The sequence below is a fragment of the Anneissia japonica genome, unplaced genomic scaffold (genome assembly GCF_011630105.1).
Source record: "Anneissia japonica isolate Jap-2015-1 unplaced genomic scaffold, ASM1163010v1 scaffold2652_len1590060_cov184, whole genome shotgun sequence".
NCBI lineage: Eukaryota > Metazoa > Echinodermata > Crinoidea > Comatulida > Comatulidae > Anneissia > Anneissia japonica.
The window spans coordinates 309,270-329,306 of NW_022699919.1; the positions used below are offsets into that span (position 1 = coordinate 309,270).

Consider the following 20,037-nt stretch of genomic DNA (forward strand, 5'->3'; position numbering starts at 1 on the left):
AGATACAATCTGTTTTACCACATTACCAATTCTGACTTTCTTTATATAGACTATTGGCTCACAACCTTTCATTTTTTGCACGTAGCACACTTTCGATATGGGCATCTTTTATGGACGCCCTTTCGTGGCAGTACTTTTTGAAATAGGATTACGTTCCAATGAAACCACAGGAGTCACAACTCTTGCAGTTCAATATAATTGAGAAAACACTCAATTATGTATGACAAAATATATTTTTTCTCCATACATGTAAGTTCCAGTTACAGAATTATTTTTTTAGTTTGTTATACTTGGAGTACATCAGATACAATCTGTTTTACCACATTACCAATTCTGACTTTCTTTATATAGACTATTGGCTCACAACCTTTCATTTTTTGCCGTTAATCTAGTCATTACCAAATAAAAAATATAACATTTGCATATTATACAACAATACAATAATTGCACAAGAAGTAACAAGACAAGAAATCATTGCATTTTTTCCTTTATTCAAGACTCATAATTAGTTAATTTAAAATTACAAGAAATAGGAATTCATTGAAACTAGCATAAATATATCCCAGAATTACAGGTTAATTACAAAAATAATGCATACATTATGTAAAACACTTGATTCTGAGAAGGCATCTGGTCAAAGGTCAAACAATGACATTGTGTTTCTGAAATCCATCACCTTTATGGACCTGGCACCAGACTGTAATTTTTATTCTTTCAGGATGGCAGAGGTCACTTCCAAAGTTTGTATGTTGTAGCTATAATATGATTCTAATTTATAACATTACCTAGAGAAGTTAGATGGTTAACAGATTGTAGACTTCTTTTTTGGGCATATACAAACAACTGTTTTGTGGTTTATGGAAATTGAATTGGGTCCTCAACAATTTTAATCCGAGATGTACGCATATTCTCTCTAGGTTTGCCGCAAACCTGCAGTCCAACAGTATCCTTGCCTGATTATCTCATTCTCAAACATTTGTAAAGATGGCAGTTACTGTATCCTCATTGTGTTAAATTGTTACACTATTATACTGTACTGTAGTTTGCCAAATAATTTATAAAGTCTGCCACACCTCTGCAATATTGGATCAAAAGTTTGTAAACCAAGGGTTTGAGACAACCAATAATTTGGATATTTTAGCTAAGAGCTATGAATCATACCAAATTATTAGATTTCATGGAATTGTCAGATGACCTTTTGCCCATGGTGCTGTAAACTGGTGAAGGTTTGTTGACCTCGTCTTTAGTTATTTCATGATTTAGAACCCCATTAACCTAGTCATTTCAATCAGCTACTCATTACAGTATGCTGAGTAACTTGATTTAGAATATTATTAACTTGCTCATTTGATAGTCAAACTATAAATTACATAGCTTGATAGCATTATTGGAAAAAGTGGGAGAGTTGTAAATCGGTGACCTTAAGATTTCATTCATGCATATGTCAATATAGGCCTATAACTGTTTCATTTAAGATTTGTTTTCAGGATATCTTTAGGTTCCTTTTTTCAAACTTCAGAATATTTCTTCTTGCATCTATTACATGTCTTCAGGTTGATGATTTTTGTTGAAAAACACACACAGGATGCACACACACACACACACACACACACACCCACCCCCACCCACAGGATGCTCATTCCTCTGCATCTTTTTTGGGATGCAGAGGTGATCACACACTCATTCACATCTTGTCAAACACTTTTGTTTAATGTGCTACGTAGCCACATGTATTGAACTTGACTTCTATTCTAGCTGTCTCAGGCAGTATCTGGTTTATTATTGGCCATAAAATATTCTGGTTTGTGGTGTCTTACTTTTCCATGTCTTCCATGAGACAGCGAAGCATAAAGTATTCTGCTACGGAATACAGAATTCTGATACTCTTTTTTATCGTTTTTCAAATGTTCCATCTTTTTTGGTTGGTACTTCATCTTCAACAACCTTTCTCGAAATTATCTATCTCTGCTTGCTGTCTAATTACACCAATGACATCTTGTTGTGGCTTCTAGGAGTGACATCTTCTGCTTGCTCATCTTTATTTTCCCCCAGTCTCTGAAAAAGTTGTTCCAGTTGGCATGGTTTTCACCTGCTACATTACACAAGGAAAATCTACTCCAGCCACCTCAGACAGCACCTGCTTACTTGCCAAAACGTTTTCTGGTTTGTAGTGTCTTCATATAACTCATACAAACAGAGTGGTAGACCAAAAGTAAGTGCAACAATGTCTGCAGTGGTTGTGTTTCCCGTTGATGTATGCATATTCTTCTGCCAGTACACCATGTCTGTCTGTTTTTGTCAATTGAGAGGGCAACCTCTATCATCTGTGTGCTGGACTTAAACCCACTGTATGTTGATTATTAAAAGCACTGCTGTTTGTCGCATAGCAAACAAATTATCTTTCTTTTAACATTTTTGCTTGAAGTCTGCCAGTGGCAATATTTTTTCATCCTTTTCCTGGCATTGCAGGCATTGATTGTAAAATTCTTAATTTAAAACCAAGGTTCTTGCATATTGGTGATCCCTTCTCTCTAACTTGCAACTCGCATTTTGTATTTTAAAATTGAGATTACCATACAAGTTGATCTCTCTTGTCTTGCTAATTTATAGTAAGCTGAGCAGCTTGATAGATAACTCACAGTAAGCTTGAGACCCTGTCTGATAGTGTAGGTAATTAAATTATACTTCACATTCCCAGAATTTTCATCCAGTATAGATACAATCTTCCATAGGTGACTGTACCTATGAAGTTGTAAATGAAAAATAGTCACTAACAATTGTTTTAAAGCTATTTATTAATAAATATACAGTAGGTAATAATATTTTACACTTTCCGCATTATCTATCATTTAGTATGCGGTCTTTAGATAACATTAAAAGTTGTGTTCTAATGGTGTTTGCATCAGAAGATTTTAATGAAAATGTTGTTTTGCCCTAATATTCCCACCTGAATCACTTGCGAGATTTTTGCCTAAGTACTGTATTTGAGAACGTACTGAGCATTAATGCAGTAGGATTACACACCTGGTAGGGCAAACATTCCTTTTCAAATTTTGACTACAGCAGTCTGTATCTGTTTGTTGCAAAATGATTTAAATTAAATCACAGTAAAAGGAACAATTAATAGAAGTCACCTGATTGGACAATTCATAATCCAAGCTTTGTTCTATGCTGATATGGTGTAAATAAATTTCTTAAATCTATTTTTAAAAAGTTTTGGACAGATTTTCAGAAAGAAAAACTTTAAAAGCTTATTGATTCTTCACATCTACTTTTATTGTTCAATTTATTTAATAAACAAATTAATAATTTCAAAATAAGGATACATATACTAAGTTTAGTTATTAATTGAATAACATATGGAATAACATGAAAAACATAATAAAAACTCTTTTTCAGATGTCGTGTTACAAAAAAGAAAATTAAATTTCCTAAGACACTTGGAAAAGACAACGATACTTGCAACTCCGCAGGAGCTGCTGTAAAATGGCCACTAGAAACCCAATGCCAAATTGCATTTACTTTCTAAACAACTTTTCCTTGAAGGCCCCTGAATAGGTTAGGAGGGCAACTCATTTAAAGAGCGATCATGATTGGTCGAAAGATTAGAAGGCAAGATGGTTCAAATTACAACACAAATTCTTGAGGGTAAAAATCCTTACCAATGGTGAGTGATGTTGCTATGGTTTTGCCCTGTACTTTACATACTACCACAGCAGAGGCATTTTTAATTTTTAGAATGCCTTCTAGGCTGGACCATGGAGCTGATATCTATGTTAATAATGTTCTAAATTAGGCCGGCGACTTTTGAAGTTTAAGAAGGTAATAGAAAAATAGTGGCAGTTATACCTAAGGAATACGCAGAATGTATAATTACTTTACACATGATCTGATTGGTTGATTCATAATTTAAAATATTATCTCAAGCATAAGCGATTTGTATACGTCAAAAATGATAAACGAGGAAAAGATATGGTGCTGATATCAATGTTAATAATGTTCTAAATTAGGCCTGACTCTTTTGAAGTTTTAAGAGGGTAAAGGAATAGTGGTGGCAGTTATACCTGAATATCATTATATCAATTATTAAATAATATATATGATACACTAATAAAGATAATGATACACAATAAAAGATAATGGAAACACTGACAGTTACAAATATAATTAAAAGTGTTTAAAAACAACTCTTGCGGTAACAAGTTCTAGTAGCTGTCAGCCACATGCTAAATATAATTTTTTTTAAAGTCCTGTGTTCTTGTGTTAATGTTTGTAAATAAATATATAAATAAATAAAAAAATGTGTCATGAAAATAAAGGGGCTTAGGGCTACAAATTTAATATTCTAATGATCTTTTTTATTTACATTCATTTTGGGCATGATGTTGAAAGAATGAATGACGATAACTGGGTCAAGAAGTGTAGGGTGATGAAAGTTGAGGGAACCAAAGTTAGAGGAAGGTAGGAAGACATGGGAGTAAGTTGCTGCCAGTGATCTCCACAAGTTAAGGATAAGCCGTGCAACTGCTTAGAATAGAAATGGCTGGAGAAAAGCTATCATGGTGAACAGTCCAACCCATGGTAGCATGGATTAATTACGGACTTTAAATTGATAATGATTTTATTTATTTATGGATCAAGAATTGCTAATTATAAGTGGCACAAAAAAAGGGAGTGGAGCTTTGATTGGTAGCTGATGTTTGGCAGGATTTGATCATGGGATTAAAAAGGCAAGAATTTTAATAACTACCATGCTACAGCTACAAGTATTAGTATCCTTGAATAAATATTATTTTTATTAGACTTTTTTGTTTTTTGTTTTATTTTAATATCTAAAAATGTTATCCTTCCAACAGGATGAAACAATGTTCTATAAATATAAAGTCTCTTTTTAAGAAGTTGGGTTAGGATTTGGACCCAGAACTCTAAGATTGAAAGGTAAGCACCTTACCCACCAAACTTCACAATCACTGACTTATAATGAGTAAAATATTCACAGACTAAAATGACCTCTAACTTTGCTTCTAATTGAAATCAGTGTTGACTTGTTTTTGTTAAAAAAGATAAACTCACAGCAGTAGCCTCACTCAAAAGGAATTTTGTGGTTTCATAAATATTTACTCTTAATTTAGTAGGAAATGGCTTGACAGTAGCCAGAGAAAAAAATATTTATGTTGATTAAAGCCCACCACATCTATTCCATACAGTAAAGTAACAGATACCTTCACACACTTGATATCTATGGTATACAACATCATCCTAGAGTACCACAGGATGACCTTAGGTACTACACACTTGACCCATGGGAGGTAAAAGGTAACTTATTTTTCCATGCTTGACCCAACAACACTACAAGTTTCACCTCTTTTGAAAATAACAAATGCCTCACTTTAAATCTTTAAATTTTCATTTCATTTCATTAAATTTGCTTATTTGCCTTAGTAAATTATAAAATAATTAATAAATGTAATACACTATATCTTTATTTGTAAAAGCCACATTAAAGACACAATTATACACTTGGTGGACCAGAAGCTAGATTGAGTGTATATACATGTGTAAAGAGTTACTTGCAAAAATTATATCGTATTTATCCTAATAAATACCTCAGGGCGTTTATTGCTAAAAGGGTTTTTGAGGGGGCGTTCATTCGAGGGAGGTGTTTATTCGATTGAGGCATCTATTTATTTTGGTGTAAAATGGATACGTATACTCAAATAAACTACTCTTAATTACACTGTAAATGCAGAACTACAACACAATTACCGTCAAAATGTGTTATTCTGTGAATGAACGTAAAAAATTGATCCAAAGCAGGTTAGAAAAAAATGTAATTCTACTACTAGAACATAACAGAATGTGTTGAGAATAATCTTGCTTCCAATAGATTTGTTTACAGTCATTTAAGGGGGCGTTTTTCAAGGAAAAATTAAACGCACTGTGAGTTTATTCGAGGTAGGCGTTTATTCTAAATGAGGTTCTAGAGGGATTGTTTATCAAAGTGGGGCATTTAATTCAAATGAATATGGTACATAAAAATATTAATTCAAGTAAAGAATACAATAATATTGTACAAAAGCAAGAGATTAAGACTTAATCATAAAAATAAATATTGGAAATTAACTTACTCATCTTCTACTATCTGTAGCATAACAATTATGTTTACCCCCTTAATTTCACCATGGAAAAATGACAAAGAATGATAGTACCACATGCAAAAAGGTGTTAGTTATTTCAAAGAACAAGAACATTTAATATTATAATTGTGAAGAGTTTTTACCCTGGTATTGGATGGTGCATATGAGGTTCAAAATGGTATCTGCCTTCGTGGGTCCTTGCGTCCACTGGTATTGGTGGATGGTAAGCGTAATGCCCTTCTATTGCTGTAGGGACACCTATACAAAAGAGAAAAATTTCATCAGAGGATAAAAATATAAAAGCATATTAAATATTATCTAACATTTGGCAACATTTTAAACAGTTCTTTAATTCTATAAATTTAGGAAAGATGCCAAAACACTTTATAACTTTAAAAACAAATTTATATCGGCTTCTTTTCCCAACTTGATTTCTTGTCTCGACACCGGATTATTAATCATAAAGTCATCTACTGTACTGTATGATGCTTCCAAGCATTCTCGACCAAAGAAGTTCTTCAATTTGTTTTTTTTTTATTAAAAAGTTATCTGATGTCTTGCACATTTTAGGACATTGTACCATTTAGCTCATGGATGAAATATTAAAAAATGTCATTGTTTTTAATGAAAACCCAAAAGAAATTTTGTGAAGCCAAAAGATTATAATTGGGAATTCAATTCGCATGTTAAAGCTGCTCAATCTGAAAGAAAAATCAGTGGTTAAGCCTCCTTAAAAACTTTTAAGTCAGTTTGGAAAGAGGAATTGGTAAAAAGAACAAGTGCCAGAGATAACAAGCAGCAAATTAGAAACAAATCTTTTATCATGTTTTAATTAGATTTGTTTCTACTCAAACCAAGCCAAACAAATTTGTAAGTGTCTCTCACAGAATCAACAATTCAGATAATGAAACACTCGTCTATAAACACTTTCATTATCAATGACTAAGACTTGTCTCTTTAAAACACAAGAATTTTAAAGCAAGGATACATTCTCACGTATAGAGTCTTTAATTTAGCTAACATTTTACAGGTACAGCTTAAATCGCTTTAATCCATTGGCAATCCTAAATCTCTTAAATACAGCTTAGTAAGGTCTTTGTTCTTGCCATAATGGGTTTCACAAGTAATTACTGACCACTGGCACTGCTACTGAATACTTTCTATTCTAGAGTTTGTTTTTTAACTTTCCATTGAGCAAATTTTAACCAATGAAAACTTGACAAAACATAGCATTAAATAATTAGCTATAATAGCAGTAGGCAAGGTAAACTAGATATTTTTTTTTATCTATCTGTCAATACAAAAATATAATTTTACTAAAATTATTGAAACACAATAGATTACTAAATAATATTGTAGATTTATAAAACTATATGGAAATGAATGAATAAAGTTTAAAATACTTTGTCGGAGTTTGATTCATACTCATTTAAACCTTATTGGTAAATGCTGCCTCCCCCCCCCCCACCACCTACATAGTATCTGATGGTAAACACATTCCCCTTCCCCCATAGTATCTGGTAGATACTTATTCCATGAATGGAACATATTCATAGGAGGTTAACTTGTAATTAAAAATACTGTATTATTCATTTTTCATCCATAAACATTTTTTATAAAATACTTAAAATTAAAAGAAAGTGATGTTGAGAGAAGAGAGTACAAACCATAACGGCGGTCCATAGCTAAACCATTGCGAGAGTCGAGAATGTACGTTGGCTGACCATAGTGGGTAATATGCGAATAACGAAATGGACTTGGCTCTTTGTTCGTTCTTTGGTGTGGTGGTGGAGATCTGCTACTCTGACGTTGATGTGAGGTCTTCTCCCTGCTTCCTCTTGGTGCTGCGGTGGCTGCTACATCATCAGATGATGAGGGTGCTATGTCCTCCGGCAGTTTGGTTGTCGGACTTGGTACACGTGTAGTTTCTGTGTAAGATAATAATAAATTATTTATTTCTATAGATAGGTTAAAACCCTTTAGAATTTTTGAAAATCAAATGTTAACTATCCCAGTATATCTTTGCAAACTGCAGTTTTGAAGCTTCAGTTATTTTTTTGATAAATAATAATTTGAAATTTGTACTCTACAGTAGTTCAATTTATTTATTTAGGCCCCCATCAGGAAAACAGTTTTGGAGTATTTGTTTTTTTGTGAAGTTGGTCTTACACCTGGATGTACTAAACCGTCTGTTAATTACCCATATTTTAACAATTGTCAATGAATTTTAAATCCTTTCTATGATGTTGATCAAATACAGTAGAGGTCAATGACCCTGTTGACATTCTAAGCGAGGACACCTTTTTTGCTGTTTTTAAATAGGTTTCTACTACTATCAAGTACCATAATGCTTTTTGACATTGTGTTTTTCTGATTCACTTTTTATGGGAACTATTAAACAACAGTTGTATAACACAAGTCTAATTTTTTTTATAAAAAAAAAACAAAACAAAATTAAAAAACAAAATAAGCTTATATAAATATTCCTCGTGTGAATTAGTAACTTTATTTTGTCATTACTAAATGAAATTTTCTTGAATTTTTAAAACTAGTCCAACTGAAGGTCTGACCTTAAAACCATGTTCTCAAATATCATATTAAGTAACAAGATCTAACAAACAAGAGAAGTTGTTACAAATTTGAAACTTCAGGTTTAATGGTAGAATAACAGAGAAGTAACAAAATGCCTGCTGAAATCCCAACAGGTCATCTCCAAAATATCTGGCATTTTTAAAGATTCTTGAAAGCATACAGAACTACTACAGGTAAAGAAGAAGCTACTCAACCAGTTGGCACCAGGTTAAAGTACTGTATGTCAAAGACCACCCACCAAGTAAATAATTAAATCTCAGGGGTACTTAGCAAAATATTATTCATCTGTACATGATTCTTGCTATAAAAATGTTAGCATTAATATATTTATTTCTGGTAAAGTTGGAAAAACACATTACAGTATTAAATTTCTTCAACATTTTAAATATCAGGCCAATTGAAAAAACACTTTCTTGTATCTTTCGCTTGATGTAATTCTTGTCACATGCAATTAGGCGAGACTATCTTTATTCCTTGTTTAGTGAACCCCCCTTTTTTTTCTTGTTGTAGGAACTGCTTTATTATGCCATGGAAGTATAATTTATACCTCCTTGACTGTATTACTGGTATAAAGTATTACTGTAAGATTTGTCAGAGTTTCTGACAAGGTCTTATAATACTGTACATGGCTATTTGTTTTGTTTAATTGAATTGTTCTGACATTACAACCAAGTCATAAACATCAATAATTAAAATACAAGAAATAATTTGCAATGAAATGTATCCAATGAAATAAATATAAACAAATCAGGAAGACTAAAAGCAACTCAAAACCGACTTAAAAACTTTTTTCTCTCAAGTGCAATTGGTCTCTATTAAACAGAACACAGAGTAGGTGAAGTTTTTGTACAAATACAAGACAGTACTTTATAGTTGCAATTTTATATGTTTCTTATAGTTTAATTAGGTATTAAGAACTCTATGATGTTCAATTTACGTAACTTTTTAAATATTTATGTACGTTTGATGTAGTTTATAACTCTGTGGTATCTTTTTACACTTTTTATGAATGTTTTTGATGGATCTTGTACTTAATATTTTAATTAATTTTATGTGTGTGTATTTTAACTCAGGAAAACAAATTTCACGTGTTTTATGTGATTGATACAATAAATCTGAATCTGAATCTAAAATAAAATGACCATACTACTATATAGTTTCCATTTAAAATTTAGCTTAAGGCTAAATAAAACAATTAGTTTATCACCCCCTATCTAGGATGGAATAGAAAAGTGATGACAGGGAGAGCCTTTTTATTTCTTATTTTTATTAAATTGTTAAAGCCAAATACCACCTTTGGGATTGCTTGATGGTGCATTGATATTCAAAGTAAAAAACATGATTTAGAAATAGTATATGTAACTAAAAAAAAAATCCTATTTTTTTAAATACGATAGAAGACATGTGGGCGGGGATAATAAATTTATCATTTTTTATTGGGCCTTATGAATCAAAAATAAATTCAATTTTCAATGAATAAACATTTTCAATATATAATTAATTAAATTAAATCACTATCCTGAAAAGTGAATTAAACTGCAATAGTTTAAAAAACAAAAAGCATAAATATTCTAGAATAAGTATAGGTGCAATAGGTTGTCCACGATCAAGCAACCAATGATTGGCATAAATTAAACAATTACAAATGAATGAGTAGCTACCAAAGTATTTGGAATGATAATACAAATACCAATTAAGCTAATCCTAGTATTATATGAGTCACCAGGAGATTAATTAAATCACTGTTTTATCAATGGAAGATATTAATTAAAAAGATGTTGTAGTACATAGGTACAGGAAACACTAACTACCATGAATCTACCATAGTACTTTGTGTATATGAGCCCACTACCTTCTCAGCATGAAATTGTGTAGATTTTGGTGGAGTCAACTTATATACTCGGGCTCCCCTAATCATGCAAATAAAGATTGGCAAATTTTAAAAGTTACGCCAAATACAAATTTCCCTTGAAAGTACATCTTTATACAGTAATGTCTGAGGTAGTACTGAAATGTATAATCAGGTGTAGGAGGTAGGCTTAATACTAAAGGAACTATGGTGTAAGTCCTATGAGTGAATTACCAGGCTTATGTTACAATTAACAACCAATTCAACATTATTTTCCAATACTCTGCTAGTAGTAGCAGGAAGCAATACAAGATAATTACCCTATTCAGAATAAACTTTTGTTACTCTATCTGTTTTAAACAGCTGTAATCTAGAATCGTTTACTACCAAATTGTTAGGGGCTTGTAAAATAAAAATAAAATAGATGGAAAATTTAATTGAGAGATTCGCTATTTAAATTCTTAAAATCATTCTTGTGATTTCCGTTTTTCCCTGAAATTCCTTAACTAGATGTTTGCAATCTAATCTAATGTTGCTTCCTTCATTAGAAATACTCGGTGGCTAAAACATAAAACCAGATTTTTGATAATTTGTCCTGGGGTTCGGGGGCCTATTTTTCCACATTGGGGCCTGTAGTTGGCGCCCTAAAGCCCCACGTTAGTCTGGCCCTGGACACAACATATCAGTGGTCCCAAGCTGGGAGAGCTTTCTTTAACATATATTTAATTTTGCTGTGCACTCTCATACCCATCACCACTGACTTCCATGAAATAATTGATAATAAAGTAGTAAAAACATTTAAATTATGAATTTGTGGAAAATGGGTTATTTTCCGGAAATGATTGTTTGCTTGTGGGAGTGCAGAAGGCCGGCCCAATTACCGGGATACTCCCGACCCCTGAATTATAGTAAATAAGTGATTAATGTAATGGGATTTGACTTTATTTAGCTACCAGTATAGTAAATTTTAGTTTTAAGCAATACTGTACAATTAACCACCTGATCTGATAAAACTGTTTATTCTTTATTCTATTTAGGATTTGATTATATAATTAATCAATTCAATCAAAAAGTGGTGAAATCCAATTAAAATAGTTTATTAATAAACAATATAAACTGCTGTACAAGTCTTTAATAATCAGTAATTGATAACAGTCTGAACTACTACTACTAGTAAATTGGAACAAGCTTCCGCATAGCCTGCACAGTGCATTCACCTGTATGTAGGCAAAATCAAGAATGAAAAACATTTTATTATTGATTCCTCAAAGTGCTACCCATTTTTATAGGCCTACTGACTTAGAGGTAGTGGCTCTTTATTCAGCGGGAGGAGTGGCAAAGCCCTCTGACAAGTCTGAACATTTTTGTCAGCAGTGGTCTTATCTACTTTGGGGGAGGGACACACCCCCCAGTTTGAAGCAAAAAAATCATGCTCAAGTAGTAAAAATCACCTCAAATATCCTTATTTTGCAAGCTGGCTCCCCTTACAATTACATAATCATCAGCCCCCCCCCCCCCCACTTTCAAGACTCCTAGTTAAGCCACTGTGTCAGTGGGGGTTTGCTAGGCCCTAGTTACCTTCACTAAGGTCAGTAAAATTGGACAAACGTGGGTAATTTTGGGTCATTTTGAGCAGCTCTGGCATGTTTTAAGGTAATAATATGCAAGTAGTGTTTTGTTAAAATATTTTTTTGCTTTAGACGAGTCATGGCTTTGTCTGATTTTACAACAACTATTAAGAAATGAATCTACAGTACATATCCAAATTCACTAGCCATGTATACAATATGATGTATGGAGCATGCAAAGTTAAATTATTTGGATTGTTTTTTTTTTTTATTGTTTTTTTTTTACTTTTCTGTATTTTTATGTAAGATTAGCTTTTCAATTGAAAATTAGAACAACAAAACAGAATTCTTGCCAATTAACCAATGCAAATTGTTTATTTTTCTGCGGAAGCCTGTTCTTAAGGATGCGAGAAAGAGAACCAATCTTAGATGACATTGCCGGTGTGACAGAATGCAATAAACAAGAGGAAGCTCAGCTATGAGAGATAGCCATTCTGTTGAACTTACAATAAACATTCAGGTCTTTAGAAGATGATATGTTTAGCAAAAGGTATTGGGTCTTTCATTATTGCTTATACAGCGTTGAATTAGAATATCCAAGCGTTTTTTCAATAACATTTAAAAATACCATTTAAATTTCAGTATACTTGTTTATGACAGATTTATTTTCAAAAATTAAAAAGTAAGCTTGAACATCAGAGCCTACAAAACTCTATAAACAATTAAATTATTAATTTGGCTTTAAATGCAAATAACTTTTAAAAACAATCTTAGTCATTGTAATATTTTTACTCATTCATTTACGGACTATTATTTAAGATCTTTCATCCAATTTTCATATAACTTTTGATTTATTTATGTATTTCATTTCATGTATTTTTAAAATAAATTTTGACCACAAATGAGAACTGTCCTGAATATGAACAAAATTACTAAAATAACAAAATAAACATTAACAAGGAATTATAAATTATATTAAATAATTAACTTTGTTTATGAAAAGTAGTAACATATTATTATTACAAAAAAAAATCTGCAATTTAATTGTAACCAAAATATAATTCACATGAATTATTGAATTTACAAATGTTTCCCTTCAAAAAATAAAAGGCCATATAAACTTCACATTTTAAAACTTTCTTCTCTCATATTAATATTTTAAAGACTTCAAACAGATGCTATACTGCAAGGACAGTAAACAATTATTTAAATTGAAGTTTAAAACATCATGAAAAAGTATGAAATATACAAACTAGAGATAACATCAAACCTTCAAATAATGTTAAAAAAGAAGTTTACATAAAGTTTCTCTGAAATAATATAATCAATATAATGCAGTCATGAGAAATAACATACAAGTGTTAAATATTTGTATTTGCTTACACCACAATGTTCCAGATAAAAGCTTATAGCCAGTATACATTCCAAGAAAGAAATAAGTGTTTACCACACAGCAAGTATCAACAGATATAAATTCCAAATGTACAAAACAACATCCTTATTGATTTTTTCAGCTCCAACTTGTTTCACTTTTGGTGTCACAAATACCACCTTAATGTCATCACTGATTTACGAAATGATTCAACAAATTAAAACTGCTTTGTTTTAACCCCACACAACAAAATCCTTGTTTTATTTCAACTCCATTTGCAAGGCAATCACCTTCATCATACTTCAGTCTTCATGACTTTTACCCCAAAGCCCTGAGAAAAGCATCTTCCAGGCAATTCCATTATCGCAACAGACAGAAAAAATGATTTTCACACTCTATGTTGTTAAAAATCTCACAAAAAATATTCCAACAAAATTTAAATCTTAATAACCAAATAAAAATAGAAGTATTTATAATAATTTACCGTGATATTCCTCAACTCTAGCTAATTTTAAAATATTTTATCGAGTTCAGAAAAAATAACCCCCTATAGATTATAATAGTAGAGTCTAAAGATGAATCCCATGATCTCATTACTTCTTGTAAAGTGACAGGCATTGAGCAGCAAAATGAAGTTCAACTCAGACTTATTTATTGCCCCTATGAGGGGTTAAACTTGAGTAAATTAAAGTAAATTAAATATTTAAAAAAAATATTATGGTCAAGTCAACATTCTAGTAAATTTAAAGCTATAAATAATTAATTAAAATATAACACATTATTTTATTTTTATGAATTTGTTGTGAATTAACTTCAGACGAAAGTCTTTACATGCTTGTTCTTACCCATTTTGTAAATAGGCTAGCCCAAAGAGCTCCCTTTGGGAAGTAATTACTTTAGAGGTAGAAAAGATGCCCAATTCACCTGGTATCTTGTTCATGTTCAAGCACTCAGCCAAACATATGAAATGCACAATTAACTCTAAGAGGCCACACAACAAGATAAACATCCGTGACATACTTACCATAGTGTAAATGTTCTAATGAGCACCGCAGCATTAATAACATTGTAAATGTTCTAATAAATGAGCACCGATTGCAGCAGTTTTATTTGATAGAATTCAGTGCGGTATCTTATTCGAGAACAACACTTTTTACAAATTTACCATAAGTTGTGTACATGCCTATCTAAATCGTCGAAAACCATTGTACTGTATCATTAATTCTGTCAGAAATTATAACTTAAAAGAGTCCTAATAATACAAAACATCGGCAAAAACTGGTATCTTATGTCGTCAAGCACATATCCAAATTAGGTAAGAAATGGAATGATCTTTTACATTAGTGCAACTCTGAGCAACTGAATGATTTTGGCCTATTTTTCAATTTGAGGTTATTCTGATGACAATTTAGTCATTCCAGTCTTTATTTATATTTATTTGTATGCTTCTTAAAACCACATGCATCTTAAATAATGTTGAAAGAAAGCACATTGGTTAAATAAAGGAATTTTTGTAGGTAAGTCCAACGATACCTCTCAATTTAGCACTGCGATCTTTCTTTAAAATATGTAATTAATGTATTTATTCAAATAAAGCCGCACTTTGAATAAACGCCCCCCAAAATAAACGCACCCTCTAGAGCCTACTTTGGAATAAACGCCTTCCTTGATTAAATGCCTCCCACAAATAAAAGCCCCCTCAAAAACCCTTTTCAACAATAAACGCCCTGTGATGTTTATTCCAATAAATTCGGTATTTTTAATCTGCAGCACTTCTTAGTGATAAAAGTAATGTATTATGGTGGCACGTTTTTTTTTAAAGCGACACATATTTGAGAGAGGCACTCACTGGATCATTTATGATAAAATAATGTTGCAATTTGAAAATCAAAACATTTTTTTTAGTACAACCTTCAATGTTTAATTTCTGACTAAATAATTTTGCAAATGTGGGTGCAATGTTGTGCTAACATTATTTTCTGAAATAACCTAACCACAACATTCACAAGCGTTGCGAATGAATACATTCTGTGTTTGCTGCGTGGATACGCTAAAAATATGAGGCAAAGTACTAGATTAGATACACTAAAAAGAAAAGTTCTACAAAATGCGAAAGTGCAAGTGTTGAACTAATAAAAAATCTTAATAAATGTAAAACTTTTTCTTATAAAGATAATCAAAGGAGAGCAGAAAAAATTAAAAATAATATTTTGTTTTCTTATTTAGCAAATAGTTTTACCAAAAAAACAAAAAACAAAAAAAAAAATCCCGAGAAGAAAATAAAATAAAATTTTGTTGGTGAATGTAAACATGGTAGTAATGGGATGGTTAAATGCTTTTAATTTATATGATTAGGAAGAAATTAAACTTTAAAAAAAAATATATTTTATATTCCTCAATGTAATGTTAATATTTATAAACACCTTTTTTCTGTTTAGAGTAAAATAATATATACTGTTTTTATAAATTATTTTGTATAATGTAAATTTCATTATTTCATTATACTGTATTAAGCTTTTCCTTTATATTGTATGTTTTATAATTTGATTTTTTAGTTTTTCTTCTTTATCAAGACCATGACAAAAATAGCATGTAAATTGTTGAGTTATGTTTTCGTGCTTTATTTCTATAACTAACTTATTTTTAACTCTTTTTTTTTTCTTCAATTTCCATTTTTTATGTTTTCATGCTTTATTACTATAACTAACTTATTTTTGACTTTTTTTTTTTTCTTCGATTTCCATTTTTTTGTGGTGGTGGGTGCACTAATTCCCACTACCCCAAAAAAAGTTATCATAATTGTTCACTAAACAAGGTAAAAAAAAAAGCCTTGCCTAAAATAAAAACTCAAAAAAGGTTAATCAACTAAGTACTGTAATCATAAAAAATTGTATCATTGAAAGTGGTTCAGGCATGATCGACGTGAGAACCAGTTTTAACTGCAAAATCTTGAGAACAATAGAGCTTTTCCAAAAACAATTCAATGGAAACCTCCACTTCTTCACAGATTATCTCCTGCCTGCCAAATTTGCATAGTGGTAGGATGAAATGAGAGAAAGATATACATACCCTATTTCAAACATCATTTGCTACTTACCGCAATTCTTGGGCTTTAAATGCTACTGTGTGTTTACCGCTATTACCTCATTTGTAAACCAATTTAGTGAAACCTTTTGAAAGTGTATTACAAGCAAGAAATCTTGGTAGTAAATGTATTGTAATCCAAGTAAATGTATTGTAAATTGTTGACAAACTTGTAGAGAAAAGAGCCAAGTAATTTGTCCATTGTGTTAGTTTTGCATTTCAATTTATATGGCGTTTCTGAATAATTTTTGTAAATTGACGCAACTCGATGATTTTTTATGAATAAACCAGAAATCCATTGTTTATTTTCTTGAAGAATTTCATCTAGTTTGTTGGTGCAATAAAACAGATAATTTTCCTACTCATTATTTTATTACTGATTTATATTTCTTGCTACAATATTGTATCAGGAAGTTAGTAATATGTCTATTGTATTTCAAAAAATGTAACATTTTATTTACATCTTTGGTGTTTTACAATGTTGGACACAATACTGCAAACAAATTTTTAAAATTACAAAAATACAATGATTAAGCCTTTAGCATTACTGTACTTTATTATTGGCTTGGCTTTTAAATGCCTAGAAGTTCCCAATTCTATGCTTCCAACTTATATCCCAGGCACATAATCCATGCAAGTCTCTTGCATGCTGGTGAAAGGTGGCACCTACCTCACCTCCATCACAACCTTTCATCTGGCTTTAATTTTGCCAAGGTTTCTTTTAATGCACCAGATTAAAATTCTCTAAAATTCTCAAAAACAAGGTAACAAAAGAAAGTTTTTAAATATTTTAAAAAGGTATAAATATTATACCAGCTATTTTTTCTATAATGCACATAGAAATGTGTACGCTCAATCAAATACACCGTAAAAAGTGGTAATCTTTACATAAAAATTATTATGCTATTGCTTAGAACGCCCTCTATGTAGGCCTACATCCTCAACAGACACTTTTAAAAAACATATTTAAAGTGTGAATCTTACTAACTGGTTGAATAGACAATTAGAGGATTTTGGAATAGATCATACTATAAAGACCATTATAATAGATTATGAGTTGGGCAGAAATAAACGATTAGGCCTAATGGCTAATTAATGAATGAACTTTCACTGAATGATGGGAACAATGTGTAATGTGTATCACACATGTTGCTAACAGGATTCTCATATGTTGGTACCGTACTCTAGGGCAGAGGTTAAAAGTGAATGTACTCATTTTTGAGAAAGGCAAAATGATGATCTAAAATAAAATATTTAAAAGTACAAGTAGTATAAATACAGTAACATTGGGAAATCAGGGTCTGTGAGCATTCTTTTATTTCATTACTGTTGGCCTAGGCCTAGTTCTAGAGTTCACTGGCAACTTTACTTAACCCGTACGGTAAGAATGGCCCCGGAAAAAATGGCCCGGTAAAAATGGCCCCCAAATGACAGGTAGGTAAAAATGGCCCCCAAATGACAGGTAAGGTAAAAACGGCCTCAATAATAAAATCCTGTATTAAAACTGTTTGATTAACAAATACTTCTTTGAAGTAACTCTAAGCAGAACATTTGCTGAAGTAAAGTAAGCCTCCCTTTTCCCATACATGAACTTGTCATTCAAACACACAATTGATCCACATGCTTTAATTACTGTTTATTTGCACTGTTTATAACATGTAAAGTTATTTCATTTGATACTTAACAAAAGTGAATTTTTTGGTTATCTATGAGTTGCATATTTTGGTAGCTGAAGTACTGTATGTATGTCATTCCTCTACTTCGTTAGTGAACGTTTTTAAAACTTATTTCAACTATCAAAAAATGTTCAATGGCCGTTGTTTTTGATAATCTCTCAGTACATTATTTGCATCTGTTGTGTAACTGTATGATTCAATTCTTGCTTATTACAGTATTAAAATATTTAAAGATTTAAAAAAAAAATATCATTTCTATTACTGAATTTTTTCATTGGGGCCAGTTTTACCTACTTGTCATTTGGGGCCATTTTTACTGGGGCCATTTTTTCCTGGGCTATTTTTTCCGGGGCCATTCTTACCTACATTCACTTAACCCATACAATTTAGTTGGAATTGTAAGGCCAAAAAAAAATAAAAAATTCTTGTGTTGGCCACGTTTTAGGGAAATCCAAAAAATATATAGGTCGTTAGGAAAATTCCTCCACCCCCATAAATGTGTTTATGCCTAAAAAGTAGAAAATACACAAAAATAGAACAAAGACCATTTTAAAATCAGTATTTAAAGGCAAAACAATCGCATAACACTGTCAAATCACCTACTATCTAGCAAGTTAGTCTTATTCCAGTCTTTTTAGCTCATTAAAAAAAAATAATTTTCATTGTAGTCCAAAAAATAAATAAATAAATAAATAAAATGCAGAACCTCAATTTCGTACATTTTGGGTCGGTTTGGTGTGGCAAACAAAATAACTTTTTTTATTTGGCCTAACAGATAAAATCAGTGATTTCAGATTGTAAATTTAAGTTTGGATTGGATGTGAATATATGTGTCACATTAAAAAAAAAAATTTTTGAAAGTGGAATATTTGGGCTTTTAATATTAACAATTTTTGTCTAAAGAGCTGACTGTAGACTTTCAAGATTTTAGGTCGCTTAGGCTTGGGCAACACAACACTAAGTTTTTTTCCTGCACAACATTCAGGGGAAGGTAGGAAATCCCTGGGGAGCTCACTTGCATACAAATCTAACAGGGGGTGCCGCAGCCACTTCACGACATGAGACACATGCGCTACCTATTTTACTGACAATTCTTATGGACATGAACTACCATTACCAAAATCGCATTGGGCTCTAAAGACGACAGAAAAAATGCCACCCAATAGTGCCAGGGAGGGCGCAATACTGACTGCTTCCGGATGGCAAAAAGTCTGGTCGCGATCTTGAGTCTATGCCAAAGGTAGTCTTAGCAAGGGGCTTACCAGCTTAGCACCCAGTTAAGCTTGATTTTCCTGGTAACATCGTGCGGAAAATCTTGTCATTTGACACGCCAAGATATGCCAGGGATTTTAACTACCAAATTCACCCCGGTTATTTCCCACACCTGTGCTACAAAGTCCTCGCAAGTATACCGCATAGATGCTGCAACTCCCCATATTTCCCACACTTGTCCTACAAGTCCTCGAAAATATACCCCATAAATGCGGCACCTCCCCGTATAGAAATATTTAAGACTGAGCCCCAGGAAGGAGATAATTAAACGAGAGCACTTTCTATAGTTCTCTCTTGAAAATGATGAAAGAAATGGACGACCCTTAACGCGCAATACAAACTGAAGCAGCCCATGAAAATTGGAAAAAATTAGGTCGGCAAAAATTTGCCGACCTTAAATTCTCCGAGGTCGGCAGCCTTGGCAATTTTTTACTACCTAGGCCTATATAGTATAAACTACGATTTTCCTGAACGCTCGACCTTACAT

The 20,037-nt window shown here is 31.9% G+C and overlaps 1 protein-coding gene across 5 annotated transcripts in view; it reads right to left on the minus strand.

Annotated features, from left to right (window-relative positions):
- The window catches only part of LOC117103180 (zinc finger protein GLI2-like), a 63,796-nt gene that overhangs the window by 15,032 nt on the left and 28,727 nt on the right, over positions 1-20,037 (minus strand). For 2 of the 5 annotated variants that reach the window (XM_033243697.1, XM_033243696.1), the window contains exons 3-4: positions 7,805-8,065; positions 6,281-6,395 (exon numbers count right to left, since the gene is read on the minus strand). In XM_033243697.1, coding sequence (XP_033099588.1) covers positions 6,281-6,395; positions 7,805-8,065 — 376 coding nt within the window. Of the gene's footprint in view, positions 1-6,280; positions 6,396-7,804; positions 8,066-13,502; positions 13,825-20,037 lie in introns of those variants that run through there. The other 3 variants (XM_033243700.1, XM_033243698.1, XM_033243699.1) reach the window with 3 other exon arrangements.